The sequence below is a fragment of the Canis aureus genome, chromosome 35, assembly GCF_053574225.1.
Source record: "Canis aureus isolate CA01 chromosome 35, VMU_Caureus_v.1.0, whole genome shotgun sequence".
Classification (NCBI taxonomy): domain Eukaryota; kingdom Metazoa; phylum Chordata; class Mammalia; order Carnivora; family Canidae; genus Canis; species Canis aureus.
Window position 1 is genome coordinate 27,512,395 of NC_135645.1, and position 15,174 is coordinate 27,527,568.

General features: G+C 39.9%; 1 protein-coding gene across 21 annotated transcripts in view; it reads right to left on the bottom strand.

The window, feature by feature from the left end:
- The window catches only part of EPHA6 (EPH receptor A6), an 887,621-nt gene extending 881,265 nt beyond the window's left edge, over positions 1-6,356 (bottom strand). For 18 of the 21 annotated variants that reach the window (XR_013372579.1, XR_013372578.1, XM_077884567.1 and 15 more), the window contains exon 1: positions 6,137-6,356. Coding sequence is in view for 19 of the 21 variants with exons in the window: in XM_077884567.1 (XP_077740693.1) it covers positions 6,137-6,239 (103 nt within the window). In the remaining 2 variants the exon portion in view is untranslated. The remainder of the gene's footprint in view (positions 1-6,136) is intronic. The other 3 variants (XM_077884582.1, XM_077884563.1, XM_077884568.1) reach the window with 2 other exon arrangements.
- Positions 6,357-15,174: the final 8,818 nt, after the last annotated feature.

Genomic DNA, 15,174 nt, shown 5'->3' on the forward strand with positions numbered 1-15,174 from the left:
AGAAGTCAAAATGTTTATCAAATGGAAATAACTATAAAAATAGCATTTTCAGAACATTTCTCAGCACTAAATTAAAATGTAATTTTGAATGTATATTTAAGAATATTTGGAAATGTTTAAATGAAGCCTCCCCCGAGTATGAATTTTCTAAATATACACTAAGTATATATGACTATTGAATTAGGATTTTTTATGCTTCTATATATTTAATAATGGAACTCATATAACATTAAAAGACAAACTCAAAGTAATAGATAATTAACTACTCATGGAAATTTCTTAAACAACACACAATTTACTATTGTTTAGTGGAAAGCCTGTTTCTTCCCTCATCCCTGCCCCTAAGAGTAATATATAACCTAAAATCTCATTTTCTGTGTTTCTTAGAAATTTTCTGAACATTGGTTTCATTTTACCAAATACAAAGAAAGAAAGACTAATGGAAAATATCTGAAAACATACCCATTTTATATCTAGTATCATTTAGATTTTTGTTTTCAGTAACAGTTATCTGATTATAACAGAGATGGAAAAAGACTGGCACATAAGCCAAACTTCTAAATATTGCACTTTTTAGCTAAAAACTAGATTCTGTTGGACTAGTATACTGCTTTGTGAAGATGTCCCCACTCACTTGCACCATTATCCCTTCTGGTGAAAAAAAAAAAACTATATATGGAAAGTTATGTGAGAAATCCAATAACAAATGGCATTTGTTGAGCCAATACGTATGTATGACCACTTGAAATAGCAAGGCTGTGCTATTAAGTTTATATTTCAAATCACAATTTGAGCTGAATAAAGTAGAAAATGGGTATTTCACCCCATCCCTCATATCCCCTGTTAATTATCATTAATTTTATAGCAAAGTAATTTTGATGGAGAGTAATCAAAAATTTGTCTGGGACCCTTGGGGAAAAAGTGATATAAATGCTGAACATCTACATTTAGTTTTATGTAAAGATAAGATGGTCCCATAAATTCTACTTCCCAAATGTACCTCAAATCCATCTTTCCTTCTCCATCTCTGCCACCACCACTCTAGGCCAGGCTACCATATAACCCCTCTCCTGAACAACTACAACAGACTCCTAACTCTACTCTTACCATCTTCCAACCATCTCTTTACTCACTAACCTTAATGCTCTTTAAATGAAAATGGTTAAAATCTCTCAATAGCTTCCCATTTTACCTAGAATAATTCTAAAACACAATCCTTACTATGACTTCTTTTCTTCTCTGTGGGATGTGGTCCCTAATCATCTTTCAAACCTTACATTGTGTAACTCTCTTCTGTATTCAGTAAGCTCCAGTCACACTGAACACACAGTTCTCCAAATGTGTCAAGCCCATTTCCTTTCAAGATCACTGCCTAGGCAGTTCCCTGTACCCAGAATGCAATTCTTCTGACTCTAAGGATTAGCTTTCTCCTCCCTAGAATGTGGTTCAAATGCCACCTCCCACTCTAATGAAATCACAAATTGATCAAAACGCTATAGACACAGTATGTCAAAGTATGTTGTACACTTCAAATATGCATTATTTTTTATTTTAAAAAAGAAAGTGATATATGAATAAACAATTTAATTAAACTTAATGTATAAGTTTAGTTTCATTATAATTGCACTTTGGGCAAAGTCATCTCATTTTGATTACTTAACTATATGTACTGATCTCCACCATATTTATACTTCCAAGAAAATGTGGAGTCAAAGAGAAGGAAGAAACTTCTAATTACTGCTGGGGTCTGGTTGATGTACCATGTACAATACAATCTATTCTTTCACCATTTGGGACAAGGGCAGTTTGCAGTGAGAAGTACTCAGGTATGTGTACCTGCGATGGGGAAAGGAGGTTGGGAGAAGGAAATACAAGAAACCTATAATGCTTTCTGTCCTAGTTTATACTGGCAACGATGAATAAAGAAACAGAAGTATTTCTACTCTAATTTTTTCTTAGTGTTTAATTTTGTAATAGAAAGGTAATGCAAAATCATACAGAAAAATTTGAAAAGATTAAAAATTAAAAGATGTAAATATTAATTTTGTCCTATACCTTAAACATATATTTTTCCTCTTAAGAAAGTCCAAATAAAGCCACTTTGTTCACATTACTTTTGCTTAGAAGAGGTCCTTAGGGAACAAGGACCCTTGCAGATTTTTGCAGATTAAAATTTTGCAGATTAATTTTTGCAGATTAAAAAGTTTTTAGATAATAGTTTTAAACCCAGAGCAAACACTACTTACATGATCGGTGCATATCAATGACATTTTATCTTTCTACTTTGAGTACTAATCATAATGACTAGTTACACAATGACTTACTCTAATTTGTAATTTTATGATAAAAGTATATTGTTGGTTGTTTTTACACTGACACTTAATGAGAAGGCATGTGATTATAATATCTTTTACCTTTACAACTATGAATAGTTTATCCCTAAAATGTTATCTAGGTGAAAGGTCTTTTAGAAATACACCACTTTGCAAATCATCCAGTTTCTCTCATTTAACAAAGTTTTTAATATTTCCAGTAAAGTTCACTCGAACTTTGTGAAATTATTTCAACTCATCCATTTCTATGAGAACTATACTTAGTTCGTGAATAATACTTATGGCAGTACAATTAGTTTTAGTCTATGAACTTTATTAGGCAGATATTTTTTCTGCTCAGGTATACTCACCTGTATTCACATACAACTCAGTGGATTTTACATTCAATTCATTCAAATTAATAAATTCAATGAGAGTAACAATTCAGACTACTGTTTTGCTTGTTTACTTAATTTGTCCTGAGTTCCCTGGAAAAATATAGAAGATCAATTCACACAATCTTAGTAGTAAAATGAGTTCACTAGACTCTTGAATGCAAACCATATTTGGCTTGAATGAATTATTTTAGTTTCTGATTATTTTTGGAAACATGACCTGAGAAATAAATTAATTCTTTTAGGCTATACAGTACTATTTGCTAAAGCAGAGTAATCTTTGAATAAATGGACCCCTGGTGGCCACTAACCACTGTAATTGATATACATGGTTACTTACATATGAAACAAGATTATGCTTTATATTCACCTAAATGTCCAGTACAGAAATAAAAGCTCATACAGAGAGAAGGTAAAATCTGTAATTTTTTAATAAAAATTGACAACGCCTCATAAATATTGTGGTTTTAAACAGGGAAAATTAATGGAATAAGAGAAATTTGAACACAAATCATGTTTTCACTTAATCAGATGAAGTGATCTAGGAAGCAACTCTACTTTCTGATCGATTCAAGGAGGTTTAGGTAATAGGAAGAGAGAGTCAAATTGATTTATTTTGTCTTTATAGTGCAGAGCTTCAGAGCCAGTTAAAGGACAAGAGATGCTTCCTATAGTCAACTTATCTCAGTACCTTATTAAGCACCATGGTAAAAATGAGGTAGTTCATTTTTTTTTGTCATTATCATCATTTCACCCTAAGTATGGGAAAATAAGAAAGGAGAAGAAAGTGAATCTACTCATTTTAACTATGAAGGATTTTATATAATTTTGTAAAAATAAATGGGCAACATTTAAAATTGTACTTTGTGAATACTCTTCATCAGAAAAGAAGTCACATAAAAATAAAATTTTACCTTCTATAATACCTTTAAAATATAAAATATAAACCCCATTACCTCTTAAGACAAGTTATGAGGAAGATAAATGTTATCTCCTTAAATAGGAATCTTATTACTAATATTTACTATCATGTGTATGCCAAATCTAATTTATATTTTATTTTTATATTGTATACACACTGTAATACCCTATCAAGTCATTTATGAAACTACAAATTAAGAAATTATCTCCAAAATGTTAGTCAGGATAACGCTCTGAAGTTTGACACTTTGTTAACCATTAGTGTGATGATTTCAGTAGTCAAAAGTTATCCCAAAGTAACATAAGGTATAATTTCTAATCACTATGAGTTTAGGCTGTATAAAGCATTTTATAAGCAATCATTTGTGTCTGATAAAAACATCTGAGCACATTTTCTCTATGATCTTACGTTGAAGAACTCTAAATTTTACCCAATTTAGCCTTTAGGTACTATATTATCCAAGCATAATCTTATGCATGGCCTGTGTATATATTATAATGATGAAAATTCAAATTAAGAGTTTTAGTAGTCTATCTTTAATGATCCTACTTAACAGATGGGAAAACTGAGTAATATTCATTCATAAACATTAAGATAAGCTAACTGATGAAAACAAATATATATTACATTTATTTGGTAGATATTTTAGGTAAGATGTCTTTTTAAAGTATAGGAAAGTCATTACAATAAACAAAAATTATTGCAAGAGGTTAACAAATAACTCCTCTACACCCTTAAATTCGATATGACTGTGTGAAAGGTCATATTTTAACATATGACACATTTTGGTAGAATGGCTCTTTAGTCTTTTGGAGATTCTGATATGTGTTTTATTTATGTTAATTTCCTCAGGGTCTTGGATGGTAACTGGTGTATCATAGATACTTAATGAAAAACTAAATTGTTGATTTAGGGAAATTGTTGCATGGCGATTACTGTCTGTTAAAGGTTTCTAGTAAATGACTCTCTTTTGAATGTGGCCACTAAAGAGATGTATATTAACATACTAAATACTAGATATAGTAGAACATAAATGTCTGACTTTCTGGTTATTAAAAATTGTTTTTCTCTCCCTGCAAACAAAGGTCCAAGTAAGTAATTTTACGTTTTTTACAATCTTTTATTTTCACAGAGGTATAATAAGTAACTACCCCTTCAATATGTAATGCCAATAGCCTTTGAAAACAAATGAGAATCATGTGTGAAGGTAAACACCTCCATAAGCAAGTATGGCACTGCAGGTGGCACTTATGTGATATATCTTCAAAGGCATGACAGTTATGTATGATTTCCAAATTTACATATGCACTTGCAATCTGGCAGGTAAAAAAAGAAAAGGAAAAAAACAAAACAGAAATAATTAGGAAAACATGTCAAAAGTACCAGCTGTATAAAACGAACTAGGTATCGCTTCTGAATAATGTTTCCAAGTAAAATAAAATGGTCATACGTCTGTGACAAAAAAGAAGGCTGTGTTGTTTTACCTGCCTTCTCCTTTAACCTTCTCATCCTCACAAGGCAAATGCACACTTTCATGTCATCTAACCTCCATTTTTACATTTGCAAATTATTTCGAGGCCTTATATAGAGTTAAATGGTAACTCTAACCGAAGTTTTACATTTGAGGTCTTTAGAAAAGTGTGACATAACAGGTGACATATTGATGGTCATCACAGCACCAATGAGAGCATCCGGCCAGGTACATGCTGCAAAACTTTTACGATTGTTCGCCTCTTAGTTCAAGGCATTTGGACTAAGGAGGTGATGTTCTTACAGATCCTTAAGCATTTCCCAGCAGAAATCCAACGAGATGGGTCTTACAGAGATTGTTGAATACAAGGACAGGAAGTGTTCAAGAATTCCCTGCGCTTTCCATTTGGTAAGCCTGACTTTCACTTTGCACACACTCTTCAGTTTCACTCTACCTACTGAAACAAAGTCTTTTTCCTAAAAAAAAACAATCTGTCAGTGCCTCGACTTTATGAATAGGATATCCCCCAACTTGGCGATGCACACCTGCTGTGGGCGCCCCCGCGCCCCACCCCCACCCCGCCGTCTCCAAAAGGGACCCCACGGAAGCCTGGGGACCTGGTCCAGGAACAATCGGGAACCGGCGGACGCTGGCCGCGGACGGGGCAGGGCGCGCGGCTGCGAGCGCGGCCAACCCCCGCCGCCCAGGGCTGCGGTCCGGTCCCCGCGGCGGGCGCGGCGCGCTGCCCCGAAGCCGGGTGAGGACCGGCCCGCCGCCCGGGGGCCCGGGGAGCCCAGAGCCCGGGGGGCCCGGGGGGCCCGGGGGGCCCGGGGCCGCGCCGCGACAGCCGCCGGGAGCCGAAGGGGCCGCACCGCGGGAGGTCGCCGCTGCCGGCGCCCGAGACGGGACCCCCGACCTCCCGGCGCCCGGCCGGCGTTCCCCGCGGGAGGCGAGCAGCGCGCGGGCCCGAGCCCCCGCCGCCCCCGCCCCCGCCCCGGCCCCGGCCCCGACCCGCCGCCCCCGGCCCGACCCCTACCTTGGTTGCTGGAGACGTGGCCGCAGCCGCCCGGCCGAGCTGTCAGCAAAGGCAAGAAGAAGCCGAATTGCCAAAGAAATTCCCGGACTTCGCAGCCCCCCATGACTCTCCCGGCTCTCGGCTTCTCCCACTTGAAGGCAAGTGACAGCAGCGCGGCCAGGTGCCGAGCGCAGGGTGCGGGTCCCGCTCCTCGTCCGCCGCCGCCGCCCGGCCCGCAGGGGTGTCCCGGGGCGCCCCCCGCGCGAGGCCCCGGGGGCAGCGCGCGAAGGTCCAGGCCGCCCGGGAGCCGGCGCAGCGGTGCCGGGGGAGGACGCGGCCCGCGGCGCAGGGAGCTCCCGGCGGCTGCGAGCGGGCGGAATCGCATCCACCGCCGCGTCCCGCTCGCGCGAGGATATTCACTCGGGCCCGGGAGAGCGCGCGCGCAGGAGCGAGCCCGGGCTGCGCGGGGGAGGGGCGCGCGGGGGCGGGGAGGGGAGGGCGCGGGCGCGGGCGGGGGCGCGGCGCGGCGCGGGGCGGGGCGGGCCGAGCAGGTGCGGCGGGTGCGGGCGCGCGAGCCGAGCCCCCGGGGAGGCGCTGCCCTGGCCGCCGGGGCCCGAGCCCGCGAGCGCGCCGAGCCAGCCCCCCACCGCGGCCCGGCCCCCGCCTAGGAGGCGACGGCGGCGGCTCGCGGCGCGGACTCCGCCACCTCCGCCGCTCGCGCGACGCGCCCCGGCCTGGGCGGCCGCTGTGCGGGCATCTCGGGCCGCACTCAGTGCCCCGAGCGCCCGGCTCCCCGCCCCCCGCCCCCGCTCCCCGCGGCGGCGCCCGGCGTGTCGGGCCGGTCGGGCTGCTCCGTGCGCCGGGGGCGCGAGCCTGGCGCGGCCGCCGACCCCCCCCCCCCCGCGGCGCGGTCGCCCGAACTTGCCCACGAGGGCGAGCGCCTCAACTTTGTGCCGCCTCCGCTGCTCCGGGTCCCAGGACACCGAAAAGGGCGAGCGACACCCGCGAGGGTCCCAGCAGGCTGCAGAGGCGCGGGGCTGCCGAGGTCGGGGCGCGGCCGCGCGGCGCTGACTCGGCGGGGAGGGCGCGGGCCTTCGGGGTCCCCGCGAGCCCCCGCCAGCCCCGTCGGAGCGCGCCGCGAGCAGCCGGGGGGAGCCCGAGGTCGGCGGCCAGCCGAGCGCTGCCCCCCGGGACGCCCCCGCCGCCCGCCTGGCTCCCGGCGGGTCGGGGTCCCCGGGGCTGCGGGCGCGCGTCCCGGGCGGCACGGGGGGCGCCCCGGCGGGCGAGGCGGCGCGGAGGCCCGGGGCCCGGAGCCCCGCGGAGCCATGCGCTCGGGCCGCGGGCTCGGCGCTAGAGGGGGTTAGTGGACAACGGAGAGGCCTCCGCGGCCGGCAGGTGGAGACGGCTCCTCGTCTACGGGAGACAGGAAGGAGCGAGGCGCTCACGCGAAACTTAATGCGGGCTTTTCGGAATTTTTTTTAATATCTTGTATTTTTAGGGCGGCGCCGAAGCACACCTATCGCCAGTGTGCGGGTTCCTGACCGTTTATCAGCTGTCATTACCGTCAGCATCCTCAGGCTCTTTGTGCCGCCGTCGCGCGAGGTTGAAAAGCCCGCCCCAGCCCAGAATGTTTGGGAGGAGCGTGTGGCCGCGGAGGGGCTGGACGGGCGGCCGGGAGCGGCGTTGCACGGGGCGGGCGCGGGGCCCGGCGGGGCTCAGGGGGACTCAGCGGGGCTCAGGGGCGCGGGGCTCAGCGGGGCTCAGGGGCGCGGGGCTCAGAGGGGCTCAGGGGCGCGGGGCTCAGAGGGGCTCAGGGGCGCGGGGCTCAGAGGGGCGCGGGGCTCAGAGGCTCAGCGAGGCTCAGCGGGGCTCGGCGGGGCTCGGCGGGGCTCAGCGGGGCGCGTACTAGGCCGCCCAGCCGGGCAGCGAGCAGCCGAGCCTCCGCCGCCTGCAGGACCCTCCGTGCGCTGCCCGGCACGCTGCGGTGGCTGCGTGGTGGGCGCTAGTAGAAGTCCGATTGTTGGCCTAAAATCGTCTGGAGGCAGAGAGAGGAGGACAGCGAGAGGCCCCACGTCTGTCTAACGCAGCTGCGTGGAGAGAACCGTGGCATGCGAGGGGTCCTGAGAACTAAGGGAGGTTTCCGATTGGTGACTGTACCCGGCCTCCTTACGGATCCGAGCACTGCCTCCCTTTAAAGGTGTCCACGCAATCTAAGTGCATGCAGATCACACTCCTGCGAAGATCACCGAGTGTGGAGTTTCTACGCTGGTACTTGGAGGAGCAAGATTTCATGTAGCTCCTGATTTTACCAGGCTCAGCTGGGGCTGAATGATCACGTGGGCATCGGCGGGCTCGGTGTATGATTTGCAAACTGTAAAATTAAAAAGGCTGCATTATAATATAAGTCGTTAGGGCTAAATGATCTTAGAAATGTTCAGGATTCATTATACTGATGTTTTGTTCGAGCAATATTGTTTATCGTCAAAGAATAGATTTCTGTGAACTTTTTTAAAGTCAGATTTCAATTTTTAAATTGGATTTCAATCTTTACCCCTGCCCACAATTCATCGACAATTCACAATGTCTGTTTGTTTAAATAAGTCATAGTGAAGCATGACATAATCTGTTACTTACCTGGTCGGTCAGGTAATGGATAGTCCTATTCTGGGTTTGATTTTTAAGGAAAAAAATTACAAGATTTTTATGAATATTAAAAGAAGATATGCTTTATGTATTTAGTTATTGTCAATTGCATGTCTAGAAGATAATGACCTCTTAGGGAAAAACTCATCTCAAAGAATATAAATGAAAATATAATTATCATCACCTTTGTAGTGATGATAATTTGTAGTGATTCCAAAGTGATTCCAAAAGAACTACCATAACTAGTTGACCATGGTTATACGTTATATGTACGTATAAACATATTTATGCACACACATATACACTCACAATGTAAATATGGATATTCATCCCCAAATATTTGTTGAGCTGCTTTATGTGCTCAGTTCTCTTCACTCAGAGAAGAGTTGATAATGTAAGAAAAAATAATTTGTATTTAAAAGCTAACTTTTATTTAAAATATAGTCACGGTTATCTTATGTGAGGTAGAAGCAATTCACTTAACAGTAATGTACTTCCTTTTTGATTTTTCTAGCAGTGTTGATATATTTGCTGACATGTGACAGTTTCGAAATTATAAGCCACTCAGTGAACCAGATGCAATATTCATGTAGATTTATCTGCACTTGTCTGTTTGAATCATACCCATATTCAGAAAAGCATTCATGTCTCATTTTTCAGTGCTATATTCAGAATTCTTTTGTATTCTCTCAGACTGCTGTTCTTCATGATATATCCTGGTCTGGATTCAGGTAAGAACGATTAAATTTTCATTAAATAAAGAACATATGAGGTAAAGAGGATTAAGAGGTACAAACTTCCATTTATAAAATAAATAGATCACAGGGATGGAAAAAGTACACCATAGGGAATAAAGTCAATAATATTGTAGTAACTTTGTATGGTGATGGATGGTAACTACACTTATCGTGGCAAACATTTCACAATGTATATAAAATGTCAAATCACTATAGTGTGCACTTAGAACTAAAATAATATTGTATGTCGACCAAAGTTCAATTAAAAATATGTATAATGCTAAAATCAGTCTAAGTTTTCATTTATAGTAGAAATAATAGTATTCACAAATACTATTTGCTTTTTAAAAATGATGAAAGAAAAGACTTAACCCGCAATTAATCCCTTTGGGAAAATAAGGATTATAATGTTTAATACTCAGCATGTTTCAAGGCTTGAGAAAGTCTTAGGCATTTTATTCTGGTAGAAGAGTAAATTAATCCATTTATATCTGTAATTTGCATTTTCTAAGGTCAACGTAGAAGCAACATAAATAAAAAGTGTTGATTCTCAGGTATGTCAAAACATCAGGTCTTAAAATATTAGTTTAGTACTTTGAATAGATATAATTGTCTAAGTCTTTTTTGTTAATATAAAATTTAGAGATACATTGCAAACAGAATTACTGCTGTCATGTCATCAACTTTAAAGTACATATTCATTAAACGCTTAAGCTTTTTACCATGTGGACCACTAAAATGAAGTTTTAAAAAATCCCAAAGTCAGATATAGTTAATTTGAGGCTCTTTGCTTTAGGAAAATATGCAATCAGAAGGAAAACACTTTAGAATTTTTTCTTTGATATTAGGAGGTAGTTAATATTTTTCTGAAAGAAGACATCCCAAACAGTGCTGAGTATTTTACTTTATAGTTAGTATATCCAGTCTTAAAAACGTCACAGAAAAAAAGAATCAACTTGAGGCTAGATGAACAATGGTTTATTCTGTTGTAATATTGTGCTTATTTTTGTGTTGTAAGGTACTTTATAATAAAATATATGTACAAATATATATATATATGTCATATACATATTAAATATATGTTTGTGTGTTTAAGTGTGTTTGTAATTCAATGAAAAGCTTCCCTCTAGTACTTTTCTAATTTAGCAATATTTACCAAGTGTATCTGTGATAAGCATTATGGAGAAGGTACAAAGATTATTTGGATTCAGTTCCTAACCATCAGAAGTTTATATTATATTGATGTCACAGACATATGAATAATTCCAATACAAAGTATTCTATTATCCCATTGTGGAGTTTCAAATTATTGTAGTTAAGCAAGAGGAAAGGAATCATACCCTCACCCTCCAAGACATGGATCTCTACCATTACTACTTTTGCTTAAACTTTTGGCAAGGATTGGTTCACCCTCTGAAAGCTAATGCAAGAACTTATACTACTGTCAAATACAATGCTGGAGGTTATACAGAATGGCCAAATGAGTCAGCCAGATTCCACTTAGCTTGCCTTTTTAATGAGATGTACTTAATAGTCTGTGTGGCATCAGGTATTCACAAAAATAAATTTTAGCATTATGTGGAGAATTTTTAAAATCATATATTTAATTTATTTCAGTTTAATTTGTGACATACTAATTCAATTTATCTTTCATGAGCAGTTGAACGGAAAACTTCATTTTTATTGAATTATCATTAAAGAACATATTGTAATATCAAATAGAGGACAACTAATGATAGACATAAAACTACCTTTAAAATATCTTTATAGGGGATCCCTGGGTGGTGCAGTGGTTTGGCGCCTGCCTTTGGCCCAGGGCGCGATCCTGGAGACCCGGGATCGAGTCCCACGTCGGGCTCCTGGTGCATGGAGCCTGCTTCTCCCTCTGCCTATGTCTCTGCCTCTCTTTCTCTCTCTGTGTGACTATCATAAATAAATAAAAATTAAAATATCTTTATATATTGAAATACACCTATTTCCATCATAACAAATAAGATAACGATATCACAGGAATACTGTTATTAATTTCTATTCAGGTATTCAAATTAGTGTCCCAAAATAGACTTGGACTATTTTGCCTTGTATTATACATACATTAAGACACTTCAGGCCCTGCTTCAGGAAAAGACAAAGCTAGTTTTTGCAATACAAATTCTTGGGTATATCAAATAGTTAAATGTTAAATTTATTAATAATATTATCCATATTAATAATCATTATCAACTAAACATCTTAATCATCTTAATACAAATAATTCAAAACATGTTTTCTTACTAAAAATTAGGGGTAAATTAAAAGTGTCCTATGAAAAGAAGTGATCGATGCATCTCAAACTGGATTAAGTAAGTAAAGTTCTTTTTATACAAATGTTTCTTTAATATTCCAGTTTAGTTTGAAGCTAGATACCGTGTTTGCATTTTTGAAATTTGGTATTTTTTTGGTATATATTAAATTTGATTTTTTAAAAAGTAAAACAATAATTCTTGAATGATGTCTCATTATGTTTCCAAGGGACCTATAACAATGAAACCTTAATGTGCCTAATATTTACCTTTTATGTCAGGGGTTCCACATCATTTTAATCATAGTGTGTTTTTTTTAGTGTGGCTGTCAATGTTTACATGGACTATAAGCATTTTTCAGTATCACCTTATAATATTATATGATTAAAAATTCTATGCAACTCACTTATATCAACGATTTGACAATGGATGGTTCTTCACATTTTTGCCAAACTTTGATGCACATATACAACCTTTCCAAGAACCTCGAGAAGTTTTTAAAGCAGAGGATGTTTCTTTTATAGCTCTACCAAAAAAATAAACAAATAAACGTGAATAACTATGTTTAAATATTAATTAAATTTTTAGTCAAATTTACCATCTTTATTAATCTTTGTATTACATGTATGATGTGCCCATTCTGAATTGTTATGAAAATGGACTTGTGCAAGTAAACCCAATATATGAGCCCATGTGAGACTCCTCAAGCATCCCACTGTTAAATTCTTTTTTTTCCCCACTGTTAAATTCTATTCATAGTCCATAGTATTAGAAATATATTGATATTCGTAGCATTTGGAATTCAATTATAATGTCTTTGCTATTTTTAGAGGTAAAAATAAAATTTTATATATTAATGAGAAGAAGCATAAATACCGGGTTAACTTTGATTATTACTAATATATAGTCAAAGACTATTCTTGCTTTATTTCTTCCTGTCTTATTTTACATCATAGTTTAAAATATGTAAGAAATTGGAAGCATATTCATGCTTGTTTTTGAGTATTTGTATCCAATGGGAAAAAATTAAGTTTATTGTTCATTGAGAATATGTACAATTTTCAAATAAAATATGAAGGTTTTATGTGAGTTATCCAGAACAAATGCTATATTAATGCTGCCAAATAGAACATAATGCAATGTTAGTGATATTTATTATGTATCTGTGTTATTCAATACAGTAGTCGCTAGCCACATCCACATATAGGTTTTCAGTGTTTGAAGGTAGTCTAGGATGACTGAGGAAATGAATTTTCAGTTTCCCTTGACCTTAATAAGTTTAAAATTAAGTAGCCATATGTGGTAGCGGCTACATTTGGTAGCACATATTATATATATATACACACACACACACACACATATGAATATAAATATAGTTTTATTCCCTCTACATATAGTTTTGTTTCAATACTTCCATGTTTATGATGGGAAAAAATGAGAAAGGAATTTGAAAACCATGTAAACATTGAATCCGCACAGTATACCTTTTTACAAGAATACCCTATTCTTCCTACAGCAATTCTATCACACACAGTCATGTTTGTCATGAACAAAAATGAAACACACTTTGAACAATAACTGTGCTGGTACATGTGTTTATACTGTCTTGGAAGCTAGCCTGACACAACGTGCTTTTTTTGTGTTACATTGAGTTGGTCAGAAGACATTAAAAATAGTCACCCTGATAGAAACCCATGACATTATTTAAAATTATTTCAATTCTGAATAGAATTACTTGCTCAATGTGCCTAATCTTGGATGCTACTGTTAAAAAAAAAAAAAATGTCTCAGAAGCTGCCATCAACCCTGCTCTGCCTACTGTGACTGTTACGCTGCCAGGGTTTCACAGAATTAGTGACCTGACTGAGAGACTCAGTAACAGTGATGGAGTTCCCAAAACCAGTAACCTTACCCAGAGATTTGTTCAAGAAACAGCAAGATTTTTGCCTTTAGATGCCATAGTGGGTTTTTGTGTTTTAGGTCTTTTTTTTTACCTCTTTAATTTTAGGTTTGCGTGTAAAAATATTGGCAGAATCCCATTTTCACGTTAGTAGATTTTTGAAAATATGAGGATTCTTAGGAAAGCCTGTGTATCTGTTTACCACTGTTTCATTTATATCATATAGAGCTTATCACTTGATGCTGTCTTTCTATAACTTTAATTTGTCATAAGCTTCAAAGTTAAAAAAAGAAAAATCCAATAAGAATGTTATCTCCTAAAGAAATCTTGAAATATAAAAGGTATGAATTTTTCTATTACTTAGAAAGCAGTTACATAGTATTTACTATGTACCAGATACTATCCAAGTACAAATATTAATTTCAGATAATGATTACAAATCCTAATTATAAATAGGGATTCCATTAATCCTCAAAACAACACTCTGAAGTTGTTGCTTTTATTATGATCATTTTATAAATTAGAAAGCTGAACTTGCCCATAGTCACCTGGCCAGTAAGTGGTAAAGCAAGGGTGTGAATCCAAGCAATTTGGCTCTGAAAGCTATGACTTTCGTTGCTCTGCTGCCTCTCTCATATCTTAGCATGTTCACCCAAATATACACAAGCATGCACATACTCATTTGCATTTATCTATTTAAAATTTATCTAATTCTATGAAATTAAGCCCAGGTCATGGAGTATTTTCAGTGATTCTTCTTCCCAATTTTTTCTGTTCCCAAATGACCTCATTCTTCTTTCTCGTGACCCAACATTTACACTTGGTTGACTCTTGCAGGATAATTTTTCTTTTTTCTTAAAATCCTTCCCTTAAATCACACCTGTCTCCCAATGCTACTAATTCACATATATTCAGCTATTATGTTTTACATTCCACAAAGTGTATCTTTCTCTAGGCACTGATTATTAAAGTGATGAACAAAACAGACAAAAAGGTTTGCTCACACAGGGCTTACATTCTAAGGTTAGTATGAACTAAATGCTTATATGTTCCGTGCTGTTCTAAATACATTATACACACTAGACCATTAATATTCATAACCCTATGAGGTAGGTACTTTTAATGTACCTATTTTACAAGTGATGAAGCCAAAACATATAGATTACAAGCTAATAAGAGGCAGAGCAATAATTATTACATTTTAAAGTAATTGCAATGCCAGCAAGAACATTAGCGGTGAGAAGAAATAGGAGGTTTTGGCAGTAATTCGGCAGTGAGATAATTGCAGTTTGTCTTAGCATGGGACAGAGAGGAAGAAGTAGATGGATTTCCCATATACTTTGAAGGTAGAAACGATAGGACTTCCTAATGATTTGGATGGTGGTTCATGCTATCTCGTTAGTGACTGGAAATGGCTGAAGAGCCTAATTAGACAAAAATAAATTTACATTTTTTAAAAGCCTATTCAAGCCATAAACTGAGCTATAGAAGGCGGCT